Source organism: Eurytemora carolleeae, unplaced genomic scaffold (genome assembly GCF_000591075.1).
Source record: "Eurytemora carolleeae unplaced genomic scaffold, Eaff_2.0 scaffold272, whole genome shotgun sequence".
Classification (NCBI taxonomy): Eukaryota; Metazoa; Arthropoda; class Copepoda; order Calanoida; family Temoridae; genus Eurytemora; species Eurytemora carolleeae.
The window spans coordinates 68,993-87,996 of NW_019396689.1; the positions used below are offsets into that span (position 1 = coordinate 68,993).

The 19,004-nt window shown below is 33.9% G+C and overlaps 2 protein-coding genes across 2 annotated transcripts; both read right to left on the bottom strand.

Moving 5' to 3' along the window:
* Positions 1-1,680: 1,680 nt before the first annotated feature.
* Positions 1,681-5,513, bottom strand: LOC111707413 (uncharacterized serine-rich protein C215.13). The gene has a single exon (XM_023480517.1). The coding sequence runs from the start codon at positions 4,797-4,799 to the stop codon at positions 2,460-2,462; it is 2,340 nt and encodes a 779-aa protein (XP_023336285.1). The 5' UTR covers positions 4,800-5,513; the 3' UTR covers positions 1,681-2,459.
* A 4,267-nt stretch (positions 5,514-9,780) lies between these two features.
* LOC111707406 (uncharacterized) lies at positions 9,781-18,148 on the bottom strand. The gene is made up of 9 exons (XM_023480510.1): positions 18,134-18,148; positions 17,096-17,230; positions 16,256-16,322; positions 14,903-14,954; positions 11,520-11,594; positions 11,145-11,209; positions 10,480-10,565; positions 9,990-10,044; positions 9,781-9,800 (listed from the first exon to the last, which is right to left on the bottom strand). The coding sequence occupies exons 1-9, from the start codon at positions 18,146-18,148 to the stop codon at positions 9,781-9,783; spliced, it is 570 nt and encodes a 189-aa protein (XP_023336278.1).
* Between the last annotated feature and the right edge of the window lie 856 nt (positions 18,149-19,004).

Below are 19,004 nucleotides of genomic sequence, written 5' to 3' on the forward strand. Positions count from 1 at the left end.
TATAGGGTTACCCACAAAGGATAAGACTGTGAATACGACCTAAAATCTGACAATTCCAAGGTTAAATTAGGTTTTTTTGCCTTTAATAAAGAAGCAAGTTTTCAAATGCAGGGAATCACATTCCCATTGTTTTTTATAAAGAAAGGTCTCACCCTCCCAATTAATAATAAATGTACAAGAACACAGATGTTGATATGCATTGTAAAATGTAAGGCTCCAAACCCCAAATGTTTGACACACCGTGTACATCTGAACGATTTTTGTGCTTATGCCTGGATATATAGAGAAAAATCATGATTAAAAATCCTATATGGTGTATCCTTGTGTCATTGTATTCTTGTATTCTTTTATTATTGTATCCTTTTATCCTTGCATCCTTGTATCCTTGTATTATTGTATCCTTGTATCCTTGTATCCTTGTATCCTTGTATCATTGTATTCTTGTATCCTTGTATCCTTGTATCCTTGTATCCCTGTATCCTTGCATTATTGTATTCTTGAATCCTTGCATCCTTGTATCCTTTTATTATTGTATTCTTTTATTCTTTTATCCTTTTATCCTTGTATCCTTGTATCCTTGTAATATTGTATTCTTGTATCCTTGTATCCTTGCATCCTTGTATCCTTGTATCCTTGTGTCCTTGTATCCTTATATTATTGTATCCTTGAATCCTTTTATTATTGTATTTTTTTATTTTTTTCCCCTTTTATCCTTGTATCATTGTATCCTTGTAATATTGTATTCTTGTATCCTTGCATCCTTGTATCCTTGTATCCTTGTATCCTTGTATTATTGTATTCTTGAATCCTTGCATCCTTGTATCCTTTTGTTATTGTATTCTTTTATTCTTTTCTCCTTTTATCCTTGTATCCTTGTAATATTGTATTCTTGTATCCTTGCATCCTTGTATACTTGTATCCTTGTATCCTTTTATCCTTGTATCCTTGTATCCTTGTAGCCTTGTAATATTGTATTCTTGTATCCTTTTATCCTTGCATCCTTGTATCCTTGTATCTTTTTATCCTTGTATCCTTGTATCCTTGTATCCTTGTATCCTTGTATCCTTGTATCCTTATATCCTTGTATTCTAGTATCCAAGATGCCACTGCATATTATTCGCAATCAACATAACAGTAATATTTTGTAACTTCCTGAACCTTAGTAAACAGACTTATCTGAACCCGAGGGGATATTTCTGCTAGTAATGTTGCATTCTTATTATCCAGGCTACTTCATCAATGCAAATCTAGCGGTTGATAAATTAAAATATGATTGGTGGGGGGGGGAGGGGGGGTTATTCTCTCGGCTAGTAAACCTTTTTATCTCAAGAAAAAATTTGAAATAAGTCTCCACTGACATTTTGTTTTAATTCATTGAAGGCCCGTTTTAGAATGGGTATAAGTGTGTAAATATCAGCATTTTTAGATTTTTTTAGTTGAGTTTTAAAAAAATCTCTCACTACTTGAAAATGCGCTGCGTACATTATAAGCCTGAAATGATTACTAAGCCATCGATTTGAAACTAATTATAAACATTTCATTCCAATTTAGAAAAAAAATCTTGGATTAACTCCTAATTTGGTCTCCATTTTATGGAACATTTAAAAATTCGCGAACCTTCGGATACTTTTAGCATTTCTCCGTATACACATACAGACATCAAGACGGTTTAAAATATTTTATTTTATTTAAATGCTATACAACATAATTAACTTTTAATTATACTTAGGAAGTTATACAGTAAACACAGGGTACCTACTAACTAATTGAGGAGAGAACTTTATTAAAATTAATTTAAGAATTTAAAATGTTTTCTAACAAAAGCTATTATTTAAAATCTTAGATTTTGGGGTCACCCTGCACAACGTACGTAAGTTAGTTATGTACATTATACGCACTGATACATAAATACAGACATGCAGATAGAATAAAGATATCATATGAAACGATAAAATCGTTTTAAACATCATTGAGCAAAAAATGTAAACTCAACATTTCTTTAATATTATAGAAAAAAAACATTGCTTTAATAAATAATTTAATTTTGATTTAATTTCTTAGATTTAATTGTACCGTCTTTGTTTACAAATTACTTATGTACAGGAGAGAGTCCGGAAAAAAGATAAACAGAAAAATGCGCGAATATGACTAGCTACGGGAAATGTACGACTAGAGTTTTTAAAGGAAAATTGGGAGATTTTAGTTCCACCATGTTTAATAAACAATAAACGTAACTAATTTAAGATGGCCGAAAAAAATGTAAAAATTAAAAATGCCAGATTACAATTCAGTCCACATTGGTCTGCTTTAAAACAGTTTACATTTTGTGCACTTTTTTCTAGGTTTGACGAGTGTAACAGTTATATTGGATTTCAGACTGATTCTTGACTAGTATAATATCAAATATCACAGGGCCTGGGGGGTGGGAGGGGGGGGGACTATTCTAAGAATATATACAACTAGTTAAATAATGATTCCAGAAATTGTGAAATTTGGTCAATAACTGACGAACTGGAGTTATCCCTGGAGTTTGAGGAGGATTTCTTATATCTAGGTTTCTCCTGGAGATTGGATGCTTGGAGAAGGTTAGAACTATACCCGGAGTTATTAATTGAAGATTTGGGTTTTCCTAAGTATTTAGCAGATTCAAAGTTAGATCTGGGAGGATTGGTTGGACGGTTTATAAATCCTGGTTCAGTGATAGGTTTAAACCCGTAGAGAAGTGTGCTGGGTGGGAGAAAATTTCCACTTGCAGTTTGAAACGTCATAGGACGGTTTGTCAGGATATATTGGTTATCCTGGGCTTTCCTTGCATCCTGAGTAGGTTTAAACTGATTGTAAATAATGTTTGGGGGTTTAAATCCACCTGAGGTCTGCGGAGAACTTGGTCGCTCATACTCTTGGTCTTTGTTGGGTTTCAATATTTCCGGGACGGATTTCAGATTCCCAGCGGGCTGCGTGGATAAAATGAATTGTGGGATATTTTGAGGTGATACGTCTTGGTTTTGGTTTGATTGTTTAGGAGGGTTAGGTCGGGCGGAGTAGTTGATGGATGAAGATGGAGCCCGGCTCCCGGGGTTAGACTTGACGATAGAACCAGGAGTAGGTTTAGAAAGAAAGGCAGGGGAGGAGTAGGAAGATTGAGAGGAGATAGAGGGAGCAGATGACGGTTGAGAACTGAATGATGAAAATACAGGTAGGGAGGAGGATGAAGATGCTGACACTCCTGAGGAACCTGAGTAACTGGAAGAGGTAAGGGGTGTTCCAAGTGGGGATGAATAATCAGAAGAGGAGGAGGAGGAGAAGGAGTTGGGATTTTCTATAGGAGATGAGTAGTCAGAAGATGAAATAGAAGAGGAGGAGGAGGAGGAATGAAAGGAGGAGGAGAGGGGGGATCCAATAGGAGATGAGTAATCAGAAGAGGAAGGAGAAGGAGTTGATCCATCTGATGGTGCACCATATTCGGATGATGATGGTAAGGATGATGAAACTGTAGTGGAAGATGAGGGTGAAGAGAAGACCAAAGGAGAGGAAGAAGATGACGAAAAAATAGATGCACTTGTATTTCCAATGGGAGATGAGTGGTCTGATGACGATGATAATGAAACAACGGAGTCTGATGTTGATAAAACTCCAGAGGAGCTGGAGTAATCAGAGGAGATCGGGATACCAGAGGATGTGCTTGAAACTTCTAAGACAGATGAGAAGTCAGAGGACCCAAAAGATGAGGAGGAGGAGGAGGAAGGAGAATTATTGTTTGAAACAGATGATGAGATAGGAACTGCTAATGGTGATGAGTAGTCAGAAGCTTTGGATGATGATGGGTCTGGTAGGGAAGATGATAAAGAAGATGCTGCTGAAGGAAATGAAGAGGGGGGAGAGGAGTATTCCGAAGAAGTTGAAGAAGATAGTTCTGATGGAGACAAGTTTTCTGAAGATGAAGTTAGAGGAAGAGTAAGCCTAGCACTACTAATCCCAAATGTTCCTTCCAATGGTACATTCTCTAATCCTATTCTAGTGATGGATGAAGATTGATCTGAACCATTATTATCTTCTAATTCACTCTCCAATGTTGATTTAACGCTTAGCTTTGCCTGGAATTGATTGGTATTGTCTATGATAGTGTCATGTGCACTTGAACGCGAATATTCAGACGGAGGAGCAATATTGTTCTCACTTTTAAACTGCAGAGGAGTCTCAATCTGTATAAAGATGGATGGAAGGTTTACTGAACCTGCATCAGGACTCTCAGCAGGGCTTACTGTCTTGTCTGACAGTGTGTAGGAGGAAAAAGAGGGTTTAGTCTCTGTTCCAGGTGCTTCTGTAGACTGGATGTCATTTGTCCTGTGTGGGTTGAAAAACACACCATTGTTTTCTCCCTTGGTAATGCCAGAAGGATCAATCTCAACATTTACACCCTTGGCATCCCTAGTCTTCTCCTGTAGGAGAGGAAGAAGGTCTTTAGGAAGGTTTGTCACGCCAAACCTAGCAAAATCTTCAGCTGTGTTCTTAATTATAATAGTTCTTGGCGTAGGGATTGAGAACTTAGGAACAATTTCAAGATTTTCTTCAGCTTCATAGTAATCTGAACTATTAGAGTCATATTCATCTTTATAATCTTCAAATTCATCTTCTAAATATTCTCTGTCTTCAGAAGTTTCATTTAAATCAAATGTAGCTTCCCCTCTTAGTGTTCCCTTTTCAAATGCCTTATCTTCATGTTGCTTCTTTGATAAAGCCGATTCAATCTTTGGTTTGGCAGAGAATGGAATAGCACCGCTTTTAATGACCTTTTCCATGTGTTTAAAGAATTGTTTTGGCACATTTTTTATTCCAAAAGCTTTATGAGCTTCAGGTATGTTTTGAATAACAACGGTTCGTGAGACACCATCTTCCTGATTTCCATGTTTGATCACATGAGCAATAGGTTTATGCCCCTCTAACTCTACCCCAGGCCCTACTTTTGCAAGCTTAATGTTGGGTTTTGTTTCTTGTTTAATTGCTCCAAAAATGTTCTGGAATTCCTTTGGAAACCTATTATGATCAAAAATTTCAACATCATCTGAAATATGTGGAGTGTTATCGCCCTTGGGTAGCTTCCAGCGGAATTTTCCATCCCGTGCAGCCTCATTCGGAAACTTAAACACATCTGGTAGAATATCTTCCAGACCCAGGTCAGCCTCAGAACTAGATTCTGTCACAATCTTCTGTCCGAACCTACTTGCACCCTCAGGGTCTTTTTTAACTGTGTCAAGGGCAGACTCTAGGAGATCCTCTAGTAATTTTTGACTTTCAGCATCATTTTCCTCAACCTTTCTGGCCTCAAGCTTTTCAGTCTTCTTCTGCTGAATCCTCCGTTCACTCCTATCCTTGTTACCAAGGGCTTGTCGGAGGTCAGATACGGGAGGCAGATAGAAGTTTGAAACTGGAGGTATAGCCTCTACATTGGGCAAAGGATCCTCAAAACTTTCATCCTGAAATAGAATTGATATTAGTAAAAATATCTACAAATAAAGAATACCACAAGTGACAATCAAAGAAATAATATTACCAAAAAGAAAAAAGTGGCAACAAGTATTGTATGTATATTGGAAAATGGACAAGAATACACATTTAATTAAGATTTCAACTTTAGATCTATAAAAAGGTCAAGACAGGATTCTGGGTTTAGATAATTCTATGATTTGTAAATAGATTAAGAATTATCTAAAGGACATTGTTTCAAATCAAATCGACAAAATTATGATTGTGCATTTATTTGTCTTGAAGAGAAATAAATTAAAACAAAACTGCAGGCTATAGAATGAACCCAAGATAGTAGAAGAGAGGAATAGAATGAACCCAAGATAGTAGAAGAGAGGAATAGAATGAAACCAAGATAGTAGAAGAGAGGAATATAATGAGTCCAAGATAGTAGAAGAGAGGAATAGAATGAACCTAAGATAGTAGAAGAGAGGAATAGAATGAATAGCTGGAAGAAGGTATAGTAGATGAATAGCTGGAAGCAGGTATAGAAGACAATTAATGTAATCTCTGATTAGCTGAATCAGGACCCGTGCTTAACTATTTTTTATCAATTAGGACAATTATGATGCTTTCACATGTAATTTGTGATGCTTTGTGTAACCTAACATAACCCAAGCTGCGGAAATCTCTAAAATATCTTTAACCTATAGGGAAACATCAAAAATGTCATTTCAAGATATAAGTCACCATTTGAAGACAAACTCAATAGACCTAATCATGTCTAAGACACTTTTCTAAGTCAAAGTTTTGTCTAAGACACATTCTAAGTCACAATTACTAAAACCAGACTTTTCTACCATTATTTTAGAAGTTAAAAACCAGACTTTTCTACCATTCTTTTAGTAGTTAAACTTTCAATATTATCTAAATAATAAAACAAGACATTCGTATATATGTGTTAGCTATAGCTGGTCAAATGAATGGGCTGATTTTGAGGGAACCCAAGGGTACCCTGGGGGAACAAAGGCTTAACAAATTCTAACATTTTTTTTTCTTCAAATTTTTTTTAATTCTTCGGGCATTGCCCTTTTATCTAGTATTATATATATTTTAATTGCAGTACCATTACCAAAACTAACACAAAAGTTTAAACATTACATCATTGTGAATTCTATATGGCACTTTTTGAATTAAGGATCACTTACAATTGCAATGACAATCTCCAAAGAGACTAAAGATGACTATCGATAAACAAAACTTTAGAATTCATCAAATGATCAAAAATGTTGCAAATTATTATAACGGTTTGTGCAAAATATTTATTATTGATTAAAGGAAGTGTTGGCGAAAAATGAAAGGGGGTATAGACTTACGGAGAAAAATGATCGATGGTGTCCGTTATTAATCTTACTTCTATTTGTTGCGTCTACAAGGAGAAAATTGTCATAATAAAAGACTAATACCGAAGAACTTAGCGTCCATACTAATTCAGAAAGCTACCTTACTTAATATCAATTTCATTCCAAACAAATCATTCAGATATTACAACCTGTATTCATCGGTAATAGCAATCACTATCGATAATTTTTCGCCGTAGGCCTAAACCCCCTTTCATTTTTTACGAACATTCCCTTTAATTTTAATTCCGGGTTTTAATATTCAACAATCTTTCAACTTTGACAAAGTTTTTTATTTTACATTGAAGTGGGAAACAAAATAGATGTTTCAGCGCCAAAAGTATAATTTGAAAAGTGAATTTAAATATGAAGTATTTAATAAATCTCCCAGAGAACTTGAATCCCTAAAGACACGGGGATGGGGGGGGGGGGGGGGGCCTAGGGACTAATATTTGTTTGAATAAAATATTGTGTGCTTGAGATGTAAGAAGTAAAAAATAATAAAATTATAAAAATCAAAACATTGCAAAGTTAACAAGAAAACAAACAAAATGTTGAAACAGGGTGTTTAGTTAAATTTCTAATTCAGAAATGAAAATTTCAGAATGAATGATTAATTTGTTAACACATTTTATGCATAGAAGTTATTTTTTAATCTTCAGAAAGAAAAATTCCCAAATTCCAAATCAGTTTTTCAAATATACGTTGACAGTCTGGAGACCGGGGGGTCCTGGAGAATCGAATATTTCAATTAGACACACTCCGGGGGAGGGGGGCAGGTCAGAGGGGGGGGGGGTGATAAATTAGGGGGTACACATGTAATCATTCATAGGTTGCAACCATTTTCCCAAAGTTTAAGAAACTTGACTTCTTAGTATTTCATATTTCTGTATTTTAAAAACAAAGTATAAAACTTTATAAAACCTGTCTCAGATATACACTATATATACAGCTTGTTTTGAATCTACGTAGTAAATACATTGATTGCAAACAGGATTCCAGTGCGCTTCGCGCTTGCTCGGGTAATGATATTTTAGCAAAGGAATTGAGTTATTGCCACAAGCTCTAATTTTATAATTCCGTTAAATGTCGTAGACCTTAGATATTTCAAACTATGAATTCTGTTATATCAAATAATATTAGTTTGAAATACCAAAAGTTTATTAAATAATATTAGTTTGAAATACCAAAAGTTTATCAAATAATATTAGTTTGAAATATCAAAAGTTTATTAAATAATATTAGTTTGAAATACCAAAAGTTTATCAAATAATATTAGTTTGAAATATCAAAAGTTTATCAAATAATATTAGTTTGAAATATCAAAAGTTTATCAAATAATATTAGTTTGAAATATCAAAAGTTTATCAAATAATATTAGTATGAAATATCAAAAGTTTACCGGATCAGGTTACAAAGAAAAAGGGACTTGAAAATTTTAGTTTGTGGAAATTTCTTCGCAGTTTTTCTATGCAAGCTTTTAAAAATTTAATTAAGGAAAGGCAATTTTACAAAATAATTTCAGAAGACATTTTAAAGCGGACATATTTAGTCTCTTAATCTCATGTTTAGTGAATATTTCTGTATGTCACATGTTTTCTTACAAGTTATATACAGATAACAGAGTTCATGGTTCCTGTCACATCAAGTCCAGGAAACGGAACACTCGCAAAAACTCAAATTTTCGACTTCCTTATATCTTTGAAACCAAGGGCGTATAGATTCTTTAATGTTTCAATCTTAGATTATTTGGTCTAACAGAGTTTATAGTTTTAAATACTGTGCAAAATGTTTCCGACATATAGTTGCAGAACTATTCGAACGAGAAAATTAGAGATTGGGGCAAGTGTTCAATCCATAGAGAATAGAATACATAGAGAGGAATTAAAAGAATCTCTCGGTATGAATTTTTTCAGTCCCTTTCAGCCTGAAAGGGACTGAAAAAATTCATACCGTGAGATTCTTTTAATTCCTCTCTATATATTCTATTCTCTATGGTTCAATCCCTTTGCAATTTGTTTAACAATGCCTTTCCACTTTACGCCATAAGCTAGCGACCACGTGAATATCCTCAAATACGTTCATATTATCTAACAAAATAAAAGTTATATACAGGGGTATTCACAAATAATGACGACCTAACTCTTGAAAATTTTAACGATCTGATGCCTGTTATTGTTAACTTTTTACTTTGATATAGTTTTTAAAGGGAGTGACTGGCAATGTATGGTAGTTGAACTGAGGATGTAGTATTACTGAGAAATATTTTAGGATTTATTTGAGACAGATAAAACGTTTTAATGATGATAATTACTGAGTTTGAGCGGAAAGTCGACGTTCAAAATCATCCATAATCCCTCAAAAATGAGGATTTTAAAGATTCAATATGGGCTCTTGCTAAACAAATATTCACCGTAATTACCTCTCATATAGGTTCAAAATGATTCCTAAAAAAATTCTTCATGATAGTGCATTCTTAGTTCAACTACCATACATTGCCGGTCTCTCCATTTAAATTTCATACTTAGTTTTTCTTATAAAGAAAGTATCAAGTCTAAAGTAGCAAGGAGCCAATCCGTACAGTCGTCTCTGACGTGTCATCTTTTATGGGTAACCCTGTATCTGTATGTTTACCCCCTGTACAACAGATTCCGTGTAAGCGCGTGAGGGGCGGGAACATTAGCAGCGTAAAATTTCAATGCTTTGGAGTCATCCTCATATATAGCAGATTGGGTGCGGGGAAAAAGAATCTAGATATAAACTTAGTTAGAGGAGCAGTTCCTAGATATAAACTTAGTTAGAGGAGCAGTTTCTAGATATAAACTTAGTTAGAGGAGCAGGTCCTAGATACATACTTAGTTAGAGGAGCAGTTCTTAGATTCATACGAAGTTAGAGAAGCAGTTTCTATATATATACTTAGTCTAGAGGAGCAGTTCCTAGATATACATACTAAGTTAGAGGAGCAGTTTCTATGTATATACTTAGTTAGAGGAGCAGCTAGTTTCTGGGTATATCTAACCTAGAGGAACAGTTGCTAGATATATCTAACCTAAAAGAGCAGTTCCTAGATATATCTAACCTAAAAGAGCAGTTTCTAGCCAGATATAACAAATCCATAAATCTACCTAGTTTAGAGGAGAGAATACCAAATGTACAAATCTCTCTTGGTACGTCTTTGCACTAACAAACAAAATGTTAACATTTTAAAAATGTTCACGAAATATCTTTTATTTTTTTCTTTAGTCCATTGAGTATTAATGTGACGGACACTCCCAAACACGACCAGGCCCCCTCTACTCCCCTTCTTCCCCCCCCCCTTCCGACCACCCAACCACTGATAATTTTTTTCAGATTCAGTTTATAAAAAGAAAACTTTTCATTATAATCACAAATATTTGTACATTGTACACCAAACAATAAAGCGGGTTTTTGAAATTGAGAAAACAAAAATATAAGTATAAATACATAAATGACGATTTGTGGTAACGTTAGCGCCGGCACTCTAAACGTTGTTAAACTGCAAATAAAAACCCATTAATTAGTAACGATGAATGCACAATCTGAAGTTTATGTACATTGTACATGTGTATAAGGATAATGTTGTACAGTATGTTCCTGATGAGTTGGTTGTAGGAAAGGAACTAGTTTATAAACTCCTTTACACGTCTTCTGGGGTACAAGGTCGCAGGATTCCTCGGGAACTATACAGTCAAGTTCAAAACATAAAACAAAAACATCGAATTAAACTCAAAATAACAAAATATTAAATATTAGAAATTTTATGACATGGTCCTTTTTACATTTTCTAATGTTTTTGAAAAAATACATAATGCGTTAATCAGTCATGGTGCAGTACAAAGCGGGATCAAATTCGTATAAGCCGAGCCAAGAAACTTTGCCAAGGACTTATTAATATTTTTCCATACAGTTGTTGGTAATGAATAGGTCCTAATCGTTGCAAATTATTTAGCCAGAAATCGCAAAAACAGATTTTTAAAGAAATTGGCGACTATATAATGATTATAATTTTACGACAAACAAATTGAAACTCCTTTCCAATATTCACGTATTACACATCATTTCCACACTTTAAACCATTCAACGTATGATTTTGACGCTGAAAATGTCGTTAACATTTTATTGTAGAAATAATTCATAAAAAGAGACCACTGCAAGGTAAAGGGGGTTGTAAGTGGGTGACCTATGGATAATTTACTTCAATTAATAATAAATCTAAAACCCAACCCCGACATTTTAAAATACATTTCGACACTTGGTTCCTGTAGATATAGAAGCTGTGGTTTTATTGTGGCACTCCTCTTCTCCTTCCTCAAACCGACATGATCTAGATAGATAGACAGACAGAAATACAGATATGTAGATATATAGATGAATAGAAAGAACGTGTGAGCAGAGAGAAGGCAACCATGCAAAATTATGTTAATGTTATCATGTATTTTATTTGATAAAATTGTTAAACTTAAAATCAAAAATAAATGTTAAAATTCATCTGAAGGTTGCCTGCCTTATATATAGATTTAAAAAGAAAAGTAACTGGGAAAGAAATAAAGTCCCAATTAATTCCGTACAGTCGTCTCTGAACTCTTATTCAATGTGTGTAACCCTGTATTTGATTTCTAATGAATGAATAATACCTGGATCCGCATAAAGTTAAAGGGATTTTCTTGCACTCAGTATTCGCTACAAACTTATCCCCTTTCTTCTCATACCTAATCAATCAATCAATCAATCAATCAATCAATCAAGTAATTAATCATTTTGTGTATAATCTAATTGTTTTAAGTATCCTAGGATCAGTTGTAATTGATAAATCTATCTCTTTGATTTGAAGCGGTGTGGTTCAACTACAGTGATAATCAGAAAGCAATGAAATAGGAAGACGACATTATAGCAATACTTAAGTGTATTGCAATGTTGGTACAAAGCAATATAGTTTTTCTAAAAACTTATCAAATCACGAATTTAGTGAAATTGGTCTGTTTACATCGCACAATTTCTCTGTCTAATGCTGATCTAAACTTTTTAAAGTTGTAACTTGATTCTAAAAACCGTCTTCCTGTATCAAAGTTTTCTGGTTATCATTTTATGTCTTTCTGGTTCAACGATATTTATTAAATATCATTTCTCTGAGTTGAACTATGAAGAGAGTTGTTAATAGGGTAATTATGGTTTCGGGTTAAAACATAAATATTTTAAATTGAGGATCTTGTTCAGCTGTCTGCAGACAGTTTAAATCCTCAATATTTCATTCTGTTCATTTCAGCTGTCAGAGAACCCTGGAAATTGACGGTTTGTGAATGTCCCATAACCATTTCTATCCATACAAGGCAGTGTGCAAAACTGCCGCCTAATTTGTCACATACACACAATACACCAACATGCATGCAAAATTATAAATTGCAGAATATTTTTGCACAATGAACCGAAGCCGTGAAGAGACTGCATCACAACATGAAGCGGTATCGTATAGACGAGCTCCAGACAAACAAGCCTGTTTCTTTCTAACTCAACCTTGCTCTTGAAAAACTTAAACCTTAACGCTCTTGTATCAATTTAAAACTAAGTTCTAAGTGGAGGACTAAATATTTAATCACAACAAACGATCCTTGCCAATCCGATTTTTCGTTTCTTTGTTTCATTTATTCAGGATTATCCAGTGAATCTAGTTTGTAAACCTTGCAATCCCGCAACTAATTGCACAGTTTTAGCACCTATCTCACAATAAGTGGAAATAAAAGATATGCGAACGTTCATTTAACACCACTTGGTGTCGAGTATATATACTTGAGGAAATCAAAGGTTAGAGAGACTGTAAGCGTAATCTTTAAGTGATCTTCCAATTAGGGATTTAAAAAACGATTAACAACCCTATCTTCCATGCAGAGATGACTATGCCCGATTAACAACGGTGCCCTTAAATTGTTCATCTGATCAAACATTTAGCAGATATTGTCGTTTTTTTTACTAGATTTAAAAGTGTTTATTTCTGATAATTCCTATATGCTTTACTGCAGGAGAAATGAGCAAGTCACTTTTGTAGAGAATTCTCAGTTGAAAATAATCAGTTTTCAAAATTCATTATATGTAATTCATACTTAATAAGACAAAGCTTTCCAGGGTCTAGGGGTCATTTGAAATTACGCTTACAATCCCTTCAAATGTATAGGGTTGCAGCCAGGGAGTAAGGAATAGAAGGGAGATATAACTGACGTGAATCGCTCTACCATATGATTATACAATATACATGCTTTGCAGACGGGTACTCCATTTGTATAAGAAATATTCATAGTACATCAGACAAATATTTCTTATTCAAATGAAGTAACGCCTGCAAAGCATATATAATCCAATGGTAGAGCGAACCGCGTCAGTTATATCTCCCTTCTATTCCTTACTCCCTGGTTGCAATGCATGTTATTAGTCAAATTTTTCTAGATCAGCTTATCGAAAACAGGCCGCTAACTTTAAAAGTTCAGGTTCAGGTAAAATTATTTTTTCATAAATGTTAAGATTTGACTCATGATTATATATCCAATTTTCAAGGTTTTTTCCCAAATGCAGTTTTTAGATCTATAGCTTAAATAACTAAAAAGTTATGGGCTTTTTAAGATTTTTTTTTAAAGATTCCAATAATCATAAATTACAATCAATATTTCTGAGACCCCCTGCAGAATGCAGTGTGAATGGTTAATGAATATAGAATGGTCCCCTAGGCTGAATCCTGGTAAAAATGTTGGATTTCAGCCAATTCACCTCTTCAATGACGGGGTTTTATTAGCCCCGGTATTTTGTCACGGCCAAGCTATTATTTTGTACTGGCACGCTACACATATAGATTATTTTGTACTGGCAATCTACACATATAGATTATTTTGTACTGGCAATCTACAATAGATTACTTTGTACTGGCAATCTACACATATAGATTATTTTGTACTGGCAATCTACACATATAGATTATTTTGTACTGGCAATCTACAGATATAGATTACTTTGTACTGGCAATCTACACATATAGATTATTTTGTACTGGCACGCTACACATATAGATTATTTTGTACTGGCAATCTACACATATAGATTATTTTGTACTGGCAATCTATACATATAGATTATTTTGTACTGGCACGCTGCACATATAGATTATTTTGTACTGGCAATCTACACATTTAGATTATTTTGTACTGGCACGCTACACATATAGATTATTTTGTACTGGCAATCTATACAAATATAGATTATTTTGTACTGGCAATCTACACATTTATATTATTTTGTACTGGCAATCTACACATATAGATTATTTTGTACTGGCACGCTACACATATAGATTATTTTGTACTGGCAATCTATACATATAGATTATTTTGTACTGGCACGCTACACATATAGATTATGTTGTACTGGCAATCTATACAAATATAGATTATTTTGTACTGGCAATCTACACATATAGATTATTTTGTACTGGCAATCTATACAACTATAGATTATTTTGTACTGGCAATCTACACTTATAGATTATTTTGTACTGGCAATCTACACATATAGATTATTCTGTACTGGCAATCTATACACAGATAGATTATTTTGTGCTGGCAATCTACACATAAAGATTATTTTGTACTGACACACTACACATATAGATTATTCTGTACTGGCAATCTACACATTTAGATTATTTCGTACTGGCACGCTACACAAAGATTGTTCTGGAACTAATTTGAAAATGATGATCAGCTCATCTAATGGGATTCAGCTGAAGATTGATGATTGAATTTGTATCATCTAAAACCAAATTTTATGATTTTTTTTCTTCATAAAAAACAACAAGGGATTCAACGATTAAGAAAAGACATACTTTCTTAAAACAAAAACAAAAACTTATGTTGGTAATTTGTCACAAGAAAGTCATAAAGACAAATCATATAAATTTTGCGAAACAAGATTGATAAAATCAAACAAAGAGAATTTTTAGGATAACTTAATAGATTTATTTTTTATTTCTATAAATCACCTTGTGCTACACTCTGTTTCGTGCATGTCCTTACAGATTTCATCTTCGGCATCTAAACATTTGAAATAATTAAAGAATCTATTTAGATAAAAAAGTGAAGCTGCAGGACCTTTTGAATGAACGAAATAAGTCGAAACTGTACTCAATGGGATTGTCGGAAGATAAACCAGTTTCCAATTGTACTCTATGGAATTGTCGGAGGATAAACCGGTTTCTAATTGTACTCTATGGAATTGTCGGAAGATAAACCAGTTTCTAATTGTACTCTATGAGAATGTCGAAAGACAAACTGGTTTCTTATTGTACTCTATGGGATTGTCGAAAAATTAGATGGTTTCTAATTGTACTCCAAGGGATTGTCGGAAGATTAACTGGTTTCTAATTGTACTCCATGGGATTTTCGGAAGATAAACCGGTTTCTAATTGTACTCTATGGAATTGTCGGAAGATAAACCGGTTTCTAATTGTACTCTATGAGAATGTCGGAAGACAAACTGGTTTCTTATTGTACTCTATGGGATTGTCGAAAAATTAGATGGTTTCTAATTGTAATCCAAGGAATTGTCGGAAGATTAACCGGTTTCTAATTGTACTCCATGGGATTTTCGGAAGATAAACCAGTTTCTAATTGTTCTTCATGGGATTGTCGGAAGATAAACCAGTTTCTAATTGTACTCCATGGGATTGTCGGAAGATAAACCGGTTTCTAATTGTACTCTATGGAATTGTCGGAAGATAAACCGGTTTCTAATTGTACTCCATGGGATTTTCGGAAGATAAACCAGTTTCTAATTGTACTTCATGGGATTGTCGGAAGATAAACCAGTATCTAATTGTACTTCATGGGATTGTCGAAAGATAAACCGGTTTCTAATTGTACTCTATGAGAATGTCGGAAGATAAACTAACTGGTTTCTAATTGTACTCCACGGAATTGTCGGAAGATTAACCGATTTCTAATTGTGCTCTATGGGATTGTTGGAAAATAAACTGGTTTTTAATTGTACTCTATGAGAATGTCGGAAGATAAACTGGTTTCTAATTGTACTCCATGGGATTTTCGGAGGATTAACTGGCTTCTAATTGTACTCCTTGGGCTGCAGGACCTTTTGAATGAACGAAATAAGTCAAAACTGTACTCCATGGGATTGTCGGAAGATAAACCGGTTTCTAATTGTACTCTATGGAATTGTCGCAAGATAAACAGGTTTATAATTGTACTCCATGGGATTGTCGGAAGATTAACCGATTTCTAATTGTACTCCATGAGGTGTTGGAAGATTAAACGGTTCCTAATTGGTAATTCAAAAGTCTTGTATTTCGTTTATTCAACATAAAAAAATCTAATTTAACCTGGTTCCACGTTGTTGCAGTTCTTCACCATTGGTTTATAACAGTGCTCTATAATCTCATCCGATGCCTAGCAAATTTTTAATTCATTAGTTTTCTGCCACTAAATGTTTTCTGCCACAAAACATTTCCTGCTGCAAAACGTTTCCTGCCACAAAAAGTGTCCTGCTACAAAAAGTGTCCTGCTACAAAACGTTTCCTGCTACAAAACGTTACATTACAAAAAATGAAATTCAAACTATTTTTATATTTTTTTAATGAAAGGTTTATCTGAATTAAATATTTATTATAGGACACGTTTTGTGGCAGGAACCTTTTGTGTAGAAAATGTTTTGTGAGGAAACATTCAGTAAGGAAACGTTTTTAAGGAAACGTTTGTAAGAAACATTTTAAAAGGACGCGCGTTGTAAGGAAACGTTTTGGAAGAAAAAGTTTTGTAAGGACATTTTTTTAAAGAAAACGTTTTGTTACAATAAAAGTTTTGGGTAGAAAACATTTTATGAGGAAACATTCAGTAAGAAAACGTTCACTAAGGAAACGTTCAGTAAGAAAACGTTCAGAAAGAAAACGTTCAGTAAGGAACCATTCAGTAAGGAAACCTTCAGTAAGGAAACGTTCAGTACGAAACATTTTGTAATTGATTCGTAATTGTGTCTATACATTTCATTTTCAATACATTAGTTTTTCATTTATTTTAATTCAGTTTCCGTCCATTTCAGTTTATTAGTTTACATTTATTTCAATTCTTTAGTTTTTTGTAGTTGTAAATTAATGTAAATGTTAAGATAATTAAATAATTATATCTAAGTTTATATCTTCGAAATTTTCCTATTAAATGAATACCTGTGGAACGAAGACGATATTGCAAATCTTCTCGTAATGATCCTCACATTCCTCCTCTCGGTTTGGTTTGAAGCTGGTGATGTAACTGTAGTGGCAGACGTTGATTAAACTGTGTGTACACTCCAACAATTTCTCCTGTACATAAATATACAGTTTATGTACAGTTTAACGTACAAATACAGTCGAGGAAAGTAATTGGTGGAACTAAATATTTCTGTACTGAACTTGCCGATTAAGTACAAATACAGTCTAGGAAGGTTATATGTGGACAAAATATTTCTGTACTGAACTTGCCGATTAAGTACAAATACAGTCTAAGAAGGTTATATGTGGACAAAATATTTCTGTACTGAACCTGCCGATTAAGTACAAATACAGTCTAGGAAGGTTATATGTGGAATACCCATGTCCAGAGAATTACCACCTCTTTTCGAAATAAAATTAGGGCAGTAAAAGTTGAATCTTTGCTGAATCAGTGACTCAAAATCACTTATATTCAACAAAAAATCACTTATTATTGATGAATGCCAAAGAAACGATTAAGTTTTTGAATATTAGCAAATTTTTGTCGATTATTTGGCAGCCATCTAATTTTGTTTGTGTAATTTCAAGTGACAACGTTCATAATGACAACATGACCGATTTACAATTTACCCTTGAAACCGTAATTTGATCAATAATCTAGATGATATTGTGTTATTTTAAGGTTTATAAGCGTCTAATTCTGATAATTCCTAAACGTTTTCCTATAGTAGAAAGGCACAAGTCACTTTTGTAAAGAAACCACAATTAAAAATAATCAGTTTAGAATTAAAAACATTAAAATCTAATCCATACTTGATCAAAAAAAAGGTATAAATGGTACCGTTGTGAATCGGGCATTGCCAATTCCCATCTTTAAATGCATCGAGGGTAACTTGAAATCACGCTTGTAGTATCCAAATCGTTACGAATAAAGGAACCGAGTGGAAGTGACCAAACAATTTTTAAAATTATATCCATAATCTGAAATAATTATTCATAATTTCTAAAGATGACCCTATACAGCTCCATTATAAACAAAATTGTAGTTTTCTTACAGTGCATACAGGTTAAATCCAAATCAATTTATATGTAATTCATCGTTTCCAGGGAGAGGGGGGGTTCTGATTTTTAAAAACACATTTTAATCCAGTATCCGGATCATCAACAGCTCCAGCAAAATCAATCAGCTGATCATTTGATCTCCCACCTCTCTCTTCATGTTCTTCAGGATCATGATGATGAGGAGAATGATCATGTTGATGATTATGATCTCCTAGATCATGATCATGATCGTGATGATGATGATGATGTCCACCTCCAGGATCTCCTGCAATACAATAATATGGATACAATAAGTCTAACGTTTTCAAGTTGCCAAGTTTAAACGGTTTCTACAAACGTCGGATAGTACAAACGTCAGACAGTACAAACGATTTCTTATAACAATGGTTTTTCTTTTAAACTGAACCAAAGTTCGATGTTTTTTTATAACTGTACCCGTCCAATGTTTGTACTGGTCCGACGTTTGTAGTACTCCGACGTTTGTACCAGTCCGACGTTTGTCCCATTCCGACGTTTGTACTAGTCCGATATTTGTAAGTCCGACGTTTGTCTAGTCCGACCTTTTCGCCGTCCGACCTTTAAGGGTCCGACGTTAGTACTAGTACCGTGCATACACCTATGTCCATGGTTTGAGTATGCATGGCCAGACTAGTCCAGTGCAACTCGTTTTATGGGATGAATAAATAGTATACTACATACTAAATAGATGTAAAATAAATATAAGATAAAAAAATTTATAATCTAAATTTAGGATTAAGAAAATGTTTATAATTTGAATATAAGATTTATACTTTGTTTATAAAATGAATTTAATATTCATAAA